Here is a 17,470-nt window from a genome sequence, read left to right as displayed (position 1 = left end):
ATGTCTCCCCGACAGTGCTGAAAGTGATAAATGTAGAGGTTCTGGACTATTTCAACCGAGGAAGGGAAAGCTGTGGTCAGTTGTATTAAACATTCCTATCGTATAGTTTTCTTCACTGCAGTGCAGACACTAACAGGCAAAATGAAGGGGGGGTTAAAAATAAACGGATTCAAAAGAATAAAAGGCCACAACGTCCATTACAAAAGCCAGCGGTGAGAGTCTAATCTTTTATTTGTGTAAAAACCAGTTTCAAAACATTTCGAAAGGGACTTTCTTCATGTTTTATTTGGACAAATGACTTAATCTCCATTTGCCAGATGATACTCTTGTCTACTACAACTGAAATGGAAATAAATGATACCTTTGTATGACATGAGGTGCAAGGTGAGAAGTATGCTTACTCAAAAGGAAATTCCTGTCAATGCCATAAAATACAGTTATCAGTAAAATGTTCAGTCCTCTCACACTCTAGACCAAATACCCATATGTTGTCTTGTGCACTCCCCAAACCTGACAATCTTCTGCGAAGGTTGCACTTGACCCCCTTTTGCTGTACAGCAATAAGGAGGTAGATATAACAGAGGCTGCTAAACAAGACACTGTACCACACCAAGATCTAAGAACAACCTGTACACATGCAGGGATCAAACCTGGACAATCTCAATGAGTACTTAGGATGTAGGGCATAGTATTCAATGTACAGTTGGCTGTAATAGTAGAAGTACTACTACTCTGCACTCTGGGTACATGCTAACTCATCGTTTTGCACAACACCATAATCATCTTGTCACGTGTGTGTAAGTGTTTTTATATCGTTGGTCAGACATGTGGGTTGCATTCATTCACACCATGAAAAAACAGAATAGGGAGGAAGTTTCAAGCTATATCATGTCAAGGTTAACTTGTAAAAAGAAGTTTTTCTTTTTTCCTCCGGAAATCACAGCAACTGGGGAAAAAAAGGTTAGCGATGGTGGTGTGGTGGGGGTGTTTGTGGGACTGATGCATCCATTAACAGCTCCTTTCAGCCTCAGAAACCTTTAAACCAGTAGGCACACAGCTTTACACTCTTCTTCTCACATACTGGGTGGATGGGGAGGGGGGGGAGGGGGCACATCGCAGCACTACCAAACCCTCACTGTCCAATAATAGGACAGTCCAATTATCAAGGGGGGGCCTTCATCCTGCCCCAGGCCCCAGGGGTAAGGGCGAAAGCAGGTAGGAGGCCCAGTTAAAGGGGCCTCTAGTTGGCCTTGGCGCGGAGCTGGGCCCTCTTGCCGGTGACAGCCTGGAAGCCGGTCTTGATGCTGGCCACAGAACAGCGGGAGTGGCAGGTCTCACACTGCAGGAAGTAGAGACGCGTGTCCTTCTGGAGGATGGTGTCTGGGGACCGGCAGGTGTGGCACGTCACATACTCCTCTGCAGAGATGAGACAGAGAGATGGGTGAGGTCCCGATACAAAAGGAAGGGGCTGAGACTGGGGAGCAGTCCGAGAGAAGGACAGACATGTTGACGCAAAGGAATAATCTATTCCCAACTTACTGATATATCTTCTCAAGACATTTTCAATCTGTTTCTGTTGAAATCTTCCTTTGATCACAAGTTGGTTATTTCCATCTATGGAGCCACTGAAAGAGAAGTTTAGCAAACATTTTATACGGATGTTTATAATGTTACTATCAACCATTGATTAACAAGTAATCGTAGAAATTAGGGATAAACGATATATCGGCGGCCTTATTGCTATTGGCCGATGAATGTTCATTTTCAGTGTTGTTATAGGTCCAATAAGAAAATGTGGTCGATAAATTAAAGCCAGTAAATTAAGGATTATTTCCCGCTGTTGAACCACTTCTTTTTTTTGGTGACATTTAAGAAATATGTCATTTTAGTAAAATAAACATTTAGATGTTTTATGCAGTTAAGGTTTTTATAAAAGCAATTGTCAACTGTATTTGTTTTCCTTTAGTTTTTGTCAACAGACTCAGACTTTGTGTCTATCGGCATGTATCGGTTGTCAGCTTCCAAATATAAAAGAGTTATTGGTATCGGCCACAATTTCCATATTGGTATATCCCTAGTAGTAATATCCTGAATACAGAATGGAATGATAAGGAAGCACGAGAAGGGAAATAATTTTACCTTGTTCCCAGCTCAGCCAATAGAAAGGCGAGGAGATGTTTGGGCTGACGATGCAACCTAAAACCAAGAACATGAGACAGCAGTTGAAAACACACTCAAATATAACTTACTTCTTCAAACAGGCATACCATTATACCTGCATTGCAGTATTTATATACTGGCTCTCTTACAATAGTGAATTACATCCACTGAATGAAAACACAGGGGAAAAAAAAAAGAAATGGTACAGCGAGTGTACTTAGAGACAAGTGTAAGCAATGATGGAGTCTTACAGTTTGCAGATGTCAGTAAAGTTGACAAAGGAGGTCTTCTTGGTGCCCACTCTAACCACCTGGGGTGGCTTCATCACAAATTTCCTCTTCTCCCCAGCGACCATGTCTGGGTTCTTCTCACGCATGATGTTGAAGACCCGGTTTAACAGCTAAGGATGCAAGATTATGGTTGATGAAGATTAGGGTTTTATAACTGACTTGTCTATGTCGCTACAGGTTTACCTTTCATTGTTACAGAATAATTGGACCAAAAGCACATCCTAATACACCAATGGCTACTTTGTGGATGGCACTAAATAGCAAGGATGAATGACTGACCTTGTGAATGGAAGAGACAAGCCTACCTCGTCATACGTGTAGTCTCTCTCTGTCCCCGCCCATGCCGGCCCGGTCTGTGAGCTGAAGGAGATGCCATCGTTGTTCTTCCCCTCCTCATCTTCCAGAGCTAAACAGCAACATGGTATAAGTGAATGCTGCATTTGTATGCCACAAAAGAGATACAAGAAACTAGTGTTGTCACAAAAAACGGTACTTCGGTACTCAAAGAAAACGGTACAATACCAGAATATCTGAAGTTACTGTAGTAACTGGTACCTGGGTAACTGGGTGTACCTGGTACCCATGCAGAGTTGGACACTCACAAGCACAGTGTTGCCAAATAAATCTCACCATTAAGTCACTAGTGGCTCTCTGAAAAGTTGATAAAAGTTGCTAGATTTGATTTTTTTTCAATAGGGAAGGGGAAAAGTCACTAAATCTAGTGACAAATTGTTAAATTGGCAACACTGGACAAGCAGCTAATGCAGCAGGGGCTACACTAAAAGTTGTCGACAAGAAAAGTGGAAGAGCCACGTTTAGAATAACTAAAACTGGGGCGTACAAAAGGAGAGGGCACCACATGGTTAACATTTTTACCGAGGCTTTTAGATGACAATTTGCCAAAATGTGTGTTTTGGAGTTTGGGATGTATATTTACGTTTTGTGCTTGAAGTGCGACCAAAATTTTAAGAGCCCCATGGATCGTGTTGAATCCACTCGTTCTGCTTCTTATGGATTATGTTTAAGTCAAGATTTATATTTTTGAAGACAATGATCTCCAAGTCATCTGCTGAGTTTGCTTAATGTCTACACATGTTTTGCCTTTAGCCCTACATGCATTGTGATTGTATTAATGTTCTGTTGTCAGGGTTTCCCGCAGCACTTTTCAGTTAAGGCAGCCACCCAAGCAACACACGCCTGCCGCCTTAACAACGTCGTTTTTTAAATAGTGACATCCGCCGTTGTCCTGTTTTCTCCTTTCCAGTCCAAACCGTGACCAACGCCAGCCTCCCTTCTCTGCAGAATGCATAAGTCTATCGCACAAACTAACCCCGCCCCTGGTCTGACAGCAAACCCTACCACCTTAACTAACACATTTTCTGCGGGAAACCCTGTGTTGTCATAAGTAGGCTTCAGCCTTAGATATTGTAGGTGACTGTTAATGTCAACAAATGAGTTGTTGAGTAACCCATTTTAATATCGAAAATGATATAGAGTACCGTGAAATGTCACTGGTATTGGTACCGACTACTGAAATGTTAGTACTGTGACAACATTACATGAAACCATTCTGCATCTCAGTTACCTGAGCTCTTACAATCCTCCACATGCACAGAAATATAGTTTTAGGCTTGTTACATCAAAGCAAACCACATGAAAAAATTCGTGAAAAGGCTTTTTCCTTTTTGAATCCCAAACGGATTTTTGAAAATGATAACGACCATTTTCCAGATCACAACTTTAAACCTGGAATTTGACTTGGCATGAAATGCAGATGTGATGTCCCTGTGAGGTAATAGGGACAGGCGCAGTCCTCTGGAGATAAGGAGTGAAGTTATGGGGCCACAGCTATCTAAAAATGAAGCTCTACTCATGCAGAGGCCAAAAGGTGTTAAGCAGGATGTCCAGGGTTATCCATACCGTCGTCTTTTTCCAGGTCCTCTCCCTCCTCCTGGAAGTCGACCTTCTTAGGCTTCTTCTTCTTGGCCGGCAGCATCAGGTCCAAGTCGTCCTCCTCCATAACCTCTGTCTGCTCACCCTCAATCTTCAACTCCTGGAGGTATCACAGGAGAGGAAGAGAGAGAGGATAAGAGGGTTAAATCAGATTTTAAAAAGTGAGCACAAGTACAACTACACATAGGACTAAAACATTGTCGGTCATGAGCAGGCCCAAACGGAATACTCGGGCGCAGAATTCCGACGAAAACCCGCGGATTTTCAAATAGAACGCATTGGTCTGAGGCAAAATGTAAATACACTTTTCAACTCATATTACGTCTCTATTATTAAAACGTTAGCCAAAAATGCTAAGAATTGAAAAGGAAACTTTTATCGACCCAGATTACAGCAAGAGACAGGGCCAGGGAGTTTTCAGCCGATCTTTATGAGGGTGGATCAATACTTTTTTGCAAAGTCTGTCAACATTCAATCGACCATATTCGCCGTCAAACTGTTGTGGAACATCTTTGGTCGCTCCGACATAAGAACAGGAAGGCTAGCGGAATTCCGCACATTTTCAGTCTGAATAACCGCAGAAAATGTGAAAAAAATCAGCGTATTCCGTTTGGGCCTGGTCATGAGAAGCAGTTGAAGCGTGTGATCATCCCACTCGGAATTGTCTTGAGTGTGTGTCTACACATGCCCATTACACAATCATACATATACATTTACATTTAGTAGGGGTGTAACAATATATTGTGGAACAATATATATTGCAATACAAAAATGTAATAATATGTATTGTTGAGTTATAGCAATATTTTTACAATATGACGAGCGTTTGATCCTATTTGTTGAGCTACCAGGGCGCGACATACTCTGAACCTGCGCCACGCGTGTTCACTGCATTCACAGAAATCGCTTGAACTGAGTTAACTAAATTGTATGTACAACAAAGAAAATTATTGAACATTTTTCATGTTTTGGAAATAAATCTGTGAATTGAATTTCGGTTTCATTTTGAATGTTGTTCAAAATATTGTGATACGTATTGTATCATACACCCAGTATCGTGATACGTATTGTATCATACACCCAGTATCGTGATACGTATTGTATCGTGAGCTGAGTGTATCTTTACAACCCTAACATTTAGTCATCGCTCTTATCCAGACCGACTTACAGTAAGTACAGGGACATTTTCCCGAGGCACGGCCGGGAATCGAACCAACAACCTTCTGATTAATAGCCCAACTCCCTAACCACTCAGCCATCTGACCCCATTTTATACAACCAAGAGAACAACTGACCTTGACCCCTTCCTCAATGTCGTTTTCAAACACCTTCTTCGGCTTCTTTTTCTTCTTCTTCTGATTGAAGAAGTTCAGATCATCTAGGTCATCTGATTGCTCTGAGAAACAAAGTGTAACACACCATTACTTACTTGTTGGTATAACATCAGAGCTGACTCTAAATGGCGCACTAATACTGTTCAGCAAACATGGCATGAGACAAATTGCTTTTATACTTATTCATACATCTTGACAAAACACTTAGAATTAGAGGTTATATGGGACTGTTTTGTAAAGAATGGAGCCTAAGAATATTTATGATAGTTTATTAAATGAGGGGAAGCTTCGGCAGAGGTTTAAGGCCCCTCCTTACCTTACTTTGGAAGGGGTGAAATTGGGACAGCGCCCAAGGACCTGTGAGGTCACACCCTGTTTTGGGATGACACCTTACCTTTCTTCCTGCTGTCATCCTCGTCCAGGTCCAGCTCCCTGTCATCCCCACCGTCAGGCTCAACCTCCTTGGCCTCCACCTGCTGGGGCTCCTCCCCCTGCCCGTCTCCTCCTTCCTCCTCCAGCATGAAAGGCTTCTTCTTCTTCTTCTTTTTCTTACTCATGTTGGGGTCGAAAATCATCTGAGGAATATCGGAGAAAAGGGTATTTGAATTGACCGCTCAAGATTGTTGGACATGGATGTTACTGACAACGTGATTGATTTGGATGATGGCCAGAACTGGTTATCTAGACAACTAGTAATAGTGACTAGCTCATTTAAAAAAGGTTTAGTATGACTGCGTCGATACATCTTAAACCCGACGCCCAGATGACACAACAACAAAAATGTGGATCTGATCGCCTCATCTCGGAATGGACACACATTGGCAGATAAATACTGCACATATCGATGTAAACCAGTCAGTTATATGATGCCACTCCTCACAAAAGACCGGAAAAATTATGTTAGCTATCTGACAGAGCACTCAATATGGTAAATTACATTCCTCATTAGACATACTCAATTAGATTAATTGTACCATACATTCCCCCACATTGTAAAACGTTTGGTAAGTTTAATATGTTTTCAAGCTGGCTATCTCGCAACCTACATTGTTCCAGCCAGCTAACGTTAGCATATTAGCTGAGCATGCAATCACCATGTGTTGGAAATGATGTCGAAGCTAGCTAGTACTAGTAGCTTAGCTACAGGAGAAGCCTTGGCGGTCTATGTGAGGCCCAAAGTCGTTCATTCTCAACGATCCCCCCTAGTATGTAGTGTCATTTCATTAGACTCCCTCATAAAATAGAGTTAAGATGTCGGCGGATAAAACGTGATAGTTACCTCGTCTCCTGACATGTTTGCTGTATATTTATAGCTCCTGAAAAGTTTGTATCCGCTGGTCAATTTCTCCAGCAAGCAAGCGACGCTCAAATGTCTTGCATCAGCGCTGGGTTTCCAATGCGCATGCGCCAAGCAATTCCCTCACGTCAATACTTTGCGACATTTTTGCTGCTTGTGCAGTTGGGGTGCATTCAAAACACCAATTGTTAAAAAATAACTAGCGTAAACTTTTTGGAACACGTTCCACACAACCCCTCATAAATGAACATAACCCATTTTTGAATGACTAATAGCCTACTTATTACTTATTATCAATTATCAGTCGTGTGCAGATTCACGCCTAGGACACACTGGCTGCGAAGCGCCTGGACGCGTCACGATCGGCTCGGCTACGATCGGCTAGCCGCTACGACCAGAGAATAGGTACGTTCGGCTTCAGGTAGCGCCGGCGTCGCCTGCAGCCGCCTGCAGCCCGGCTGACTTGAAGCAGCCATTGGCATTCTCACATAGAGCATTCTCAGCTTCAAAGCAGCCGGCTGCCTAATGTCTTCAGAATCGTATTCCTATTTAAAACGACGGTGCAATTTGAAACATGGATATAAAACTATAAAAGAAAATAAATTTGCAATAATGATGAGTAAATACAGACTCAACTAACAGTTCTGTTTATTTTATTATGAACTTTGAATTCACATAATTATATTATGTGGAGACTTTACATAAGGAAAACAACTTCCTCCATGGTAAAATAATCCAAAAACTGATGATTTTCCTGGACAAAATCCATCTGGATAAATAAACAGAAATTTAAACATGCCATTGTCATTGTGTTACATATTTATTTTCTATGTAAAAAATGTACATTGTGTTTGGAAAAACTAAACTGTCATCCTCAAATCCAAAAAGCTGTTATCTGTTCTCATCTAATTTAATAAACCATCTTTTCTTTTTTTTAATGAAGCTATGATGACATCTTCTTCAACATCATACAATAAAATAAAAAAAGTTCATAAAAGACCCAGATAAAGGTGAAGTTAATGTCTGTTGCCGTGCGGTGGAGAGTTATGGTCTTTCATCGTTGCATGCTGATGCACAACATGGAGAGCCTTCTGGGGCCCAACAGCAAAAATAGATTTAGATATATACACCAGATAACAAGGACCAGAGGTGGAGGGGGGTGCTTAGGGAGGTGGGGAAAACAAAAAAGTTCAAAGCAGTACAACATTTCAGGAGGAGGAGCCTGGACACTTCAGAACAATGCCATGATAACATGCCCAACTTAATTCCTATCTCAGGAGTAGATCACAAACAAAAAGTAGGAATAATAAAACCGTCCAACTAACCACACACCCATCCACACACACACACACACACTAAATATGTATCTGTTGAAAAGAGACCCACTCTGGGATTAGCTTCCGTACATGAATGAGCCTTTGCTGTTTGTCAGTAATGTCAATACCACAACACGTATTCAATTCAGTGACATTACAATAACTGTCGCCAAGCACACAGCTGGTTGGATATCCTTCACCGGTGTTCGAATGTTTGGTAGAGTGGGAGAAATTGTCAAGGCAACTGATTCGTAGCTTTGACACATCCTCCTGAGTGCCTCTACAGAGACGGACATGGTACCTAGTTTCAGATTTTGGGCTGGGAATATAATCTACAGCATTGTATGCCATAATGTAGTGTTTTTTCAGAAAGTGATCAGCTCTCCTTGGACATAAAACTACTAAATGCAATATTCCATAAGTCCTTTGTTTTCTGTTTTCCTCTATGATGCAGGCGGTGAGTGTGCTGCAGTTACATGGCCTCCATGGCCCAGCGCTGCAGGTCCTCCATGTCATCTTCATCCTCCTCCACCTTTTTGGCTGAACAACAACCACAGAAACAAACCAGTTTTAAACTACCTGAGAGGAAATCCTAATATAATATATACATACATGCATTGTGTATTTTGCTGTCATTCTAAGGGGAACCATTTGTGTTTCTGTAGACGAAACCCAGAGTGAAAGGATGAAAATGACCCTTTTCCGGTTCAAGAGTGAGAGAGAGCTATACTTACATGATGCATTTATAAATTACATTCCTGTATCAACAACTTTACTAGCAAAACGGACAGTCGAGGACCTACCAGGTCTGGAGGGGAGTGAAGTGGAAGGCACGTTAGGTAGAGGAACATTATCTGTTCCTCCGATCTCCAGCAGGTTCTTGTCCAGTTCCTCCTGCTCAAGCTCATCAAGTTCTGCCAGAAGCTCATCCTGTAACGGGGGTACAGAGGCACAAAAACAGCTGTATGTGTCTGCTACTCGATTAAGCACGAAAGGGAAGCTGTGTCGGTTCTCCTTAAACATCCGACTAGGCCTTTATGGAAGGTGTAGGTTCTATGCCTGCCTCATCAAACTCCTCCCCGAAGCCCACAGGTTTAGAGATGGCGTCTGATATCTCTTGGGCCAGCTCCTGCTGCTCTGTGATGTCCTGCATCAGGTCATCCACCTTGTCTATGTCCCTGCAACAACCAAGTCACAAGTCACTCAATCCTCAAAACATAACAACTAAGGTACAAACATATCTTCACTAGACTTTTTTGATTTATGTGAAGACTCAAAGTAGAATTTCTATATATTTTTATTTTTCATCTATTTCTCCATTTCATTTCTCCAAAATGCCCAGGCCGGAGGAGGCTTACATGTTCTCGTGAGCAGACTTCATGGCCTTGGCAGCAAAGCCCATGTTCTTCAGCACCTCTGTGTTAGTGTTGGCATTCTCTAGTGCCTCCCTCTGGAACTCAATGGTGGACAGAGTGCCATCAATCTGAGCCAGCTGCTTCTCATAACGCTTCTTCCTTTTCAAGGCCTGCAGAGCAGCTGAGGAAGATGAAGGGGGCAAAAAGTTTAGGGGGATATGGATTTATAGGATAATGTCACAAGGATACATTCTATGTATCTTTCTATGTATTATGTGTTCTATTTATCTTCATTCTATACATTATACATGCTAGGTGCACGACTGAAATTGTTTGTGCAGTATGTTGGTGTAAACTTGAATGTAAAACTTGATAGCAACTTTTAAAAATGCAAAAGTCACTGATCCTTATCTTTCGACCAAAGTCAACCTGAATGAGAGGGGAGGGGTAGGAGTCTGTTAAGATACAGGATACGATTGTATGTTATGTAAAACCCTGGACTTCTTCAGTCACCAGTGAACCTCCATGATCAGAGTCCTTACCCTGAGACGACAGTTGACTGACCAGCTAGCTAGCACTACCTACAATAACGGCGAATGAGTACGGTAGATCATTATCATGATGACTGTGTGAAACACGGCTAACACTGGCAATAAGTTGGCTAAACTTTAGAGTTGCTAAAAAGCTTAGGAACTTTATCCTATCTCAAGTCTGAACCCCAATACGAGCGGTTGGGACAGTGGTTCGAGCCCGAGGACAGGGGTGGTGCACGTCGTGTTGGTAGCAGCACCCACTTAAAATAGGGCGAGCCGGGGTTTGGAAACATAACATGTCACCATGGTGGTAGCTTAGTGACAAACACCATACATAACGTTAGCAAGACTAGCCACTGGTAGGACTTCCGATTGAAGCCTCAGCTGCATCAAAATAAAACGCGTGTTCTGATTGTGATTAAACAACTCACCTCGTTTGTTTTTAGTGCCGTTTTTCTTTGCGGTTATAAGCTCCTGATCGATTTTCTTCTCTAAAAAATCTTGTTTCTTCGTTAGCATCTCCTCTGTCTCTCGGAGCTTCTGGATCGCTTCTTGAGGACTCGGGCCCTTGCCACCTTTACCACCACTGCCGAACAGCTTCCCAAACAAAGACATTATAGAGATAATAAATCTCAAAATATATAGAAAACTATCTATAAAACCGTGAAATGGTCTTTAGCTAGCTATAAGCAGGCAACGGTGACAGTTCACCCAGACCCGAATTGTTGATATTTCTCACTTCCTGATAAGGCCCAATGACGTAATACAGTATCTGGGGTGGTTTCCTCTCAATACGATTTGGGTGTTGGTCAGTGGTGCTCTGACTCCAGCTACTGGTATAAAGAAGTATAAACTAGAGGTTATTAATATCAGTTTTTCATACACTAACCGCGCTGGGGTATTCGGCTGGTTGGTTACTGAACTCAATTCACTTTATTAATCCCGGAAGAAATTCTTGTTATATTAAGCAATCAAGAAAGCAAGGAACTTTGACTAAACTGTTACTAATAGCTTTAAACATTGAGCCTACTCCTGAGAAAGTTGACTTTTTCTACTTTTACTTCGTTAGTTAGTTAATCTGAGAAGTTGCAGGGTATCTTTCCATTTACTGTATTTATGAAATTATTGCAGGCATGAGATTTTAAACTTTGGTCATGTATCTGCAATCATTTAACGATTACACGCACAACCGGTAACATTACTTAAATAATAGGCATCAGCAATGGACTGATTTTGAGGACAGTCCACATAACAGAGCCATAACCATGACGAACTTCTATCATGAATGTTTCCATCAACCCTCCTTCTCTCCTACAGCTAATTAGGCAGGTAAGAAAAGTGAATCTGACCAATTAAGGTCACACTTTTGACATCCACCCTCAAACAAGCCTGATAGACATTCTCTCTCTGCATGACACTCCTGGCAGTCAGTCAACAAACATGGAACAAAGGACAAACAGTTGGGGAATGTATGCATTTTAATTTATTTGTGATGCTACATGATCCATTATGGTTGCATTGTTCATCACACCATTGACTACTGATGTTAGTATAATAATGTTGCCCATTTATATTTAATTCTTTACATGTTTATTATTTATGTACATACAAAAAAGTATCCAATCGTTGTGGTTACATTTTGTGTAATGGTCATTTCTGACATATCTGAAGCAAGTTTCTTTTCTATGTAGTGTTCACAGCTCCCTCCTCTCCTGACACCCCCAGGCAGCCATGAGACATCCTGACGTGATAGGCTGACTGGCAGGAGAGGGGACGTCCTGATAACCATGACCAAACAAATCAAGCTCAAAATAATAAACCAATTTAGAGTACATCAACCCTGACGCGAGATGGTCCCTTATAAAAAAAGATTGTTTTGGAAAGAAAGGAAATAATGTTAATCTAGGGGTTGGTGTCCATGCTGAACATAACACAGTGAAATCTGTCTACCAGAGTACAGAGCATTGATTTTAAATGAACTACAACACAACTGTGGGCTATATGATAGTAACAAAACAAAAAAAAGTAACTAAAGCAAGACCCCTATGATGTTAGATGGGCAGTGTTGAGAGACACCCAGCTCTACAATATAGACTTTATACTTAACCTGTTTAGTGTCTCGCCATTGGATCCATTTGTACAGAGCGAGACATCCACAGGTGAGACCTACTGTGCCGTCTTCTGAGGTACACTACACTGCTGTCTCAAGAACAGAGGGCATCCCTGTTTCACAAAGAAGCTGCCTGGAGCCGGGTGTACGATCTTACCCACCCCTGACTATCAACCTCCAGAGGTCACATACATCAAGTGACCCAACATCAGCCTATGGGCATGACAACCTGTCAGTTCTCACCCTGTTGAGACTTCAGTCTGGACCCATCCAGCATACTTAGAAACAAAGCTTTCACGTGTTTGAATAACTAGCTCACTGCAACAGGGGAAACTGTTCGCATAATAGGTTTCACAGCAATTGCAAATATGATTAACACAATTAGTAGACCTTTTAAAAAGCAGCCTATTGTATTGGTGGGATCAAACATGATAATCATGATTAGTTTTATTTTCAGTGAAGTCCAAACGCCATGTTTGTGTTTTACACAGGAACCGGCAGGGTGACAGACCTGCCGTGTTGTCTCACCCCTCACACTAAAACTCAGCCACACACACACACACACACCTTTGCCTTTAAAAAAGAACAGTGATTAAAACATTCACGCAGCATTAGATCAACTTCCATCGTTATCTTCAATCACATCGGTTCTTCAGTAGGAAAAAAGCCTTGGCTTCACTGGTGCACATTATAACCATTGACACGTTATCATAATAGGACACATAGTAGACTAGCCTCCCCCCTTACCACGCTCTGTTTCTGTGCAAGTAGGAATGACGGAGGGAGGGATGAAGGGATGGAGGAATGGAGGCAGGGACGGAGAAAGAGAACATCAGAGTGATCAGAAGGCAAGACCTGTGAAGACGTTGGTTGTTATACTTTACACGACTGTTTAGATAACCTTCATTTGTTTAATTATTTTTGTCATTACGTTAAATACTCCCCACTACGCAAATAAACCCATGTGATATTGCCTTATGCAAAAAAACAAAACAAAAAAAAGTTAACAAATCAAATAACAAATAAACAAAACAAAATCAAGTGGACATCCCATCCTTGTTGTTGTCGTTTACAGGACCAGCTTGCCGATTATGACCCCAAGCACAAAGAACAGCACGCAGAGCGCCAGAATGCGGGTACTCAGCCCCTCCTCCCTCATGCCTGTCGCCACAGCTGCAGACGAGGAAGAGGAGTGGGCAGCCATGACCGTCACCTTCCTCTTCCTCAGCCCATCATCCTCCTAAGGAGAAGAGTCACACATCAGAGGTAAGCTCTTGGCCCATCCACCAATCAACACAAGGCATTGTGCATCACAAATAACCTTTGACCTACAACAACCCCTGAGCTCCGTATCCCAAGGAAAAAGATTGGGGGAGGTGTGAGTGTGCAGGTGAGAGCCCTAAAACCAGACCCAACCCAGAGCCTTACCCTGATCTGTTTGTTCTCTTCCCGTAACCGCTGGACCTCCATCTGAAGCCTCTTACACTCCTCCATTATCTTCTTCACCTCCCCATCATCCAGGGAGGCGCTGGCAGACTTGGGCAGGGAGGTCAGCTCAGACTTTATGGGGGTAGAGGGGGACACAAGTTTGTTGCTATCACTGTCATGCTGTGGAGAGAGGGGGGCATGCAGATGCAGAGCATAAGGGGGGTGGGAGGGGGAGAATAAAAACAAATACAAAATAAATTAAATAAATGATAGAGAGAGAAAAAAGTCTACAGAACAGCGTTATGGAGATTACGTCGTTGTAAGGGTGTGAAGGTTATGGAAGATAGGTTAGAGTGCACAACATCTGTTTTATGATCTCTAATGGCTATTGCTTATACAGATTATACTTCTACTAGGTGTTACACAAAACATTAAATGATATCAAGTACAGGGATTTGATGTAACTTTGTGCGGTTTTAAGTTAACAGTAAAAAATGCATTGACAAGGGGTGCAAAAAAATTAGTGTGACTGAAGCAGACAGGGACAAGGTGGATAACCCTCCAAGCTCTCAGATGTTAGACTAACATAAATAAAATAAAAATATACATATTTTGTTTTTTGAACTTACAGTTTTGTCATTTTCTAGTGGCATCTCAAAAGCACACCTCAACTTCGAGTCCATTAGCTCATCAGGCTTGGCCTCTTTCCACTGGGGAGCACAGAGAGCAGAGGGACTAGATCTTAACCAAGGTCTTGTTGACATCAGGTATACACAATGAAGAGACCTCCTCGTTCCCTGCCGGGACACTCACCACCCCCTCCATGTCCGTCATGTCGTAAGGTGCCAGCAGAGACTGAACCATGAACTTGTGTTTGCTCTTCTCATTGGGATCATAGTCAAATGGCTGCAACATAACTGTAGAGACAAGACAGACCAAGTTACAGGAAATCTTCTACCGAAACTAAGCATGATTTAATAGCCTAGATTATCCCATGGTACAATAGTCCAACAGTTAAATGTTCTGTTAAATAGCTGCATAGCTATTTATTAGTTATGCAGCTGCATTAGTCAATGTTAATTCCAACAATGCAAAAAATTGGATTTTGGACATTTGGTTAATTTGTATCTAATGCTCCTGGGATGGTGGCTACTCACCAGATACATTGATAGAGGTTCCTGCATCAATAATGCCGCTGTTGGGCCGGACACAGTACCGGCGAGGCGCAGTGGTCTTCACTTTAAAACACACATTTCTGTCTGTTGGATTGCTCAGCTTCAGCGTGGTGGTGACTACATCAGTGAATGGGCCTGGGTGGAGGGATGGAGGAATGGAGAAAAAGGGAGAAACAAAAACAAATCATCAGTTCACATAGCCACCATATCTTTGGTCATTTATCTCACACAGGGGGTTCTTTAGGGCTGGGACCATAGACTGATGGACAATGTTTGTCCTTCATTATAGCTGGCAGAGCCTTTAATTTACATATATTAGAATCTCTTTTTCCTGTTCAGTATAATACTTAATCTTTCCCGTCAGAGATTCTGGAATCACAGGTTAAGTACGTTGCAATGATACCAAAATGTGGTTTTAACCACAAGTCTTCCACCTCTGGCCTGCGTGCATTGTACATGGGTTATTATCAGCAAGCGTTGGAATCGCATGATACCAATTCAACGCGGAAATGATAGCCGCAAAACTACTTAACTAGCTAGAGCTTGGAGACTATGCACTCACCCGCATAGTGCAGCTAGTTAATAATCTTGCTAGCCTTGGCTTAGTGAGTTCTAGCCCTTTGCCTGATCTGACCTAACCAGCTCTGCTAAGTACTAGATATGAAACGCTATGTACTGTTAACTTCATCACGAAATCATTAAGTTGTCAGATTGGATGTATACGTGTCAACTTTGAGACCAACATATGTAGCATTCGTATGCTATGCATACTGAAACACCCATTGACATCGATTGAGGAAATGGCAATGGGGGCGGCTCTGCCGTCTTGGAAAGAACTGGGCCATACCAAGCTAACGACGTTAGCCTTGGAAAATGACAGCTAGCCTATTAGCTAGCTGTGATAGGTAGCAGTCGTTTGTGCGCAATACTTCACTATAACAATGATGTGGCAAAGAAACCAAACGGCAAAAAAGTAGGGGCACATTATACGCAATACATTTTGATGGTGTATCAAACGTCAATAACATATGTGTTGATCATGCAAAACACGAGCAAGTAGAAAGCTGGCTAGTCAGTGGTCAAGTACTTGAATCCCGAACTGACGGGCCCTGCCCTCTCAGTCTTACCTCTGAATTTTAGTTCGTGTTGTGGTTCGAGCAGTAGGACTTGTTCTGTTCTGGCCATGGCCCAGACGTGCGGTGCACCTTTGAGGAGAAACTACCGGTGTTTTATGCCGCAGCACTTGTTAACGATGGTTGCTTTAAAGGTTTTAAATGCAGCCCGTCCTCAGGTAAAGAGAGAGATCACGGATACACCACCACTTGGACTGCCGAAAACAGCTGAAGCTATGCTAAGCTATGCTAACAAGCAGAATGGGTAAAGGAAGGACTACGTGTGACGAAAACGACGTCATGTACGTCAGTGGGCGGATCCAACGTACAAAGACACGCAGTCTCTTACATTTACATTTACATTTAGTCATTTAGCAGACGCTCTTATCCAGAGCGACTTACAGTAAGTACAGGGACATTCCCCCCGAGGCAAGTAGGGTGAAGTGCCTTGCCCAAGGACACAACGTCATATTGGCGGGGCGGGGAATCGATCCGGCAACCTTCTGATTACTAGCCCGACTCCCTCACCACTCAGCCATCTGACTCTCTTCTGTCAAATCAGAAATATCTAGAAAATAAATGAGTTACAGCCCTGTTCTGCTCCTGGTCACGTTATGCCTCTCTGGAATCGAAGCTATAGACCACTAATTATGCTTTTCAAAGGCTATTGATACTAATGATGCTGCATAGTGTCAGGACTAATCTGACTATAAATACATATAATCATCTAACCTGACACCATGCTTGGTAGAAGCAACAGGTGTTGTACACTAGCTAGGCTACCTGATTTCATCCTTTACTGTCTGCACCCATGTTGTGCTGGGGGTACCAGGTGTATCAATACTAATACATACTGGAAATGGTTCCTCTCTTATGTCAGAGACAGAACACACCTTTCCTGTGCAGTGATACTTATTTTGCGAAGACATATCAGTACAGTTTGCCGATATATTTGCAATAGACTGAACTGTGGAAGATACCATATTCTGTACTGCATTCCAAATATCTGCTTTTCGGTCAAGGTGCACTTGATTTGAGTTTGGATGGAGTAAGAACAGAACTCCTAGTGAGGCAGACAAAGTGCTTTGTGACCAGTGATTGGGTGAGGATACCAGGACCTTAACAAAATGGTCAAACACACGTAAGAGGGCACCCATGTTACAGAAGGCATGAGTGTCTGGCTGATTTACCTGTTTGAGCCCAGGGGAAAGTCCCCCCCCTATTATTAATCTGGGTTGTAAAACATGTGGACCCAGTCAGTGTCCAGGTTGGCTGTGTGTGTGTGTGTGTGTGTGTGTGTGTTTGTAAGGACGGGCCTGTGGCTGTCTGCACCAAAAACCTTTATTTCTCCGAGCTCCACCTTTGAAGGTTGAGAGCCATATCCGATGTACACAGTAAAGTCAAAGT

At 42.4% G+C, this 17,470-nt stretch overlaps 3 protein-coding genes across 4 annotated transcripts; all 3 read right to left on the bottom strand.

The window, feature by feature from the left end:
• Positions 1-207: 207 nt before the first annotated feature.
• On the bottom strand, positions 208-7,140 carry eif2s2 (eukaryotic translation initiation factor 2, subunit 2 beta). The gene is made up of 9 exons (XM_047040248.1): positions 7,017-7,140; positions 6,132-6,312; positions 5,699-5,799; positions 4,371-4,503; positions 2,756-2,856; positions 2,412-2,560; positions 2,140-2,196; positions 1,540-1,625; positions 208-1,416 (listed from the first exon to the last, which is right to left on the bottom strand). Exons 1-9 carry the CDS (start codon positions 7,029-7,031, stop codon positions 1,241-1,243), a joined length of 999 nt encoding a protein of 332 aa, XP_046896204.1. The 5' UTR covers positions 7,032-7,140; the 3' UTR covers positions 208-1,240.
• Positions 7,141-7,670: 530 nt separating this feature from the next.
• chmp4ba (charged multivesicular body protein 4Ba) lies at positions 7,671-11,007 on the bottom strand. Its single transcript, XM_047040258.1, has 5 exons — positions 10,670-11,007; positions 9,709-9,886; positions 9,414-9,528; positions 9,154-9,280; positions 7,671-8,890 (listed from the first exon to the last, which is right to left on the bottom strand). Exons 1-5 carry the CDS (start codon positions 10,851-10,853, stop codon positions 8,823-8,825), a joined length of 672 nt encoding a protein of 223 aa, XP_046896214.1. The 5' UTR covers positions 10,854-11,007; the 3' UTR covers positions 7,671-8,822.
• A 691-nt stretch (positions 11,008-11,698) lies between these two features.
• On the bottom strand, positions 11,699-16,326 carry LOC124480698 (vesicle-associated membrane protein-associated protein B-like). Of its 2 annotated transcripts, none has more exons than XM_047040256.1 (6): positions 16,079-16,326; positions 14,934-15,086; positions 14,590-14,693; positions 14,406-14,486; positions 13,777-13,908; positions 11,699-13,588 (listed from the first exon to the last, which is right to left on the bottom strand). In XM_047040256.1, the coding sequence occupies exons 1-6, from the start codon at positions 16,134-16,136 to the stop codon at positions 13,418-13,420; spliced, it is 699 nt and encodes a 232-aa protein (XP_046896212.1). In that variant the 5' UTR covers positions 16,137-16,326; the 3' UTR covers positions 11,699-13,417. The 2 variants fall into 2 exon arrangements, with proteins under 2 accessions (XP_046896212.1, XP_046896211.1); XM_047040255.1 differs by having other exon boundaries at positions 13,777-13,956; positions 16,079-16,325.
• Between the last annotated feature and the right edge of the window lie 1,144 nt (positions 16,327-17,470).

Source organism: Hypomesus transpacificus, chromosome 18, assembly GCF_021917145.1.
Source record: "Hypomesus transpacificus isolate Combined female chromosome 18, fHypTra1, whole genome shotgun sequence".
NCBI lineage: Eukaryota > Metazoa > Chordata > Actinopteri > Osmeriformes > Osmeridae > Hypomesus > Hypomesus transpacificus.
The sequence above is the reverse complement of the archived record's forward strand: the minus strand, read 5'-3'. Positions and strand labels throughout refer to the sequence as shown.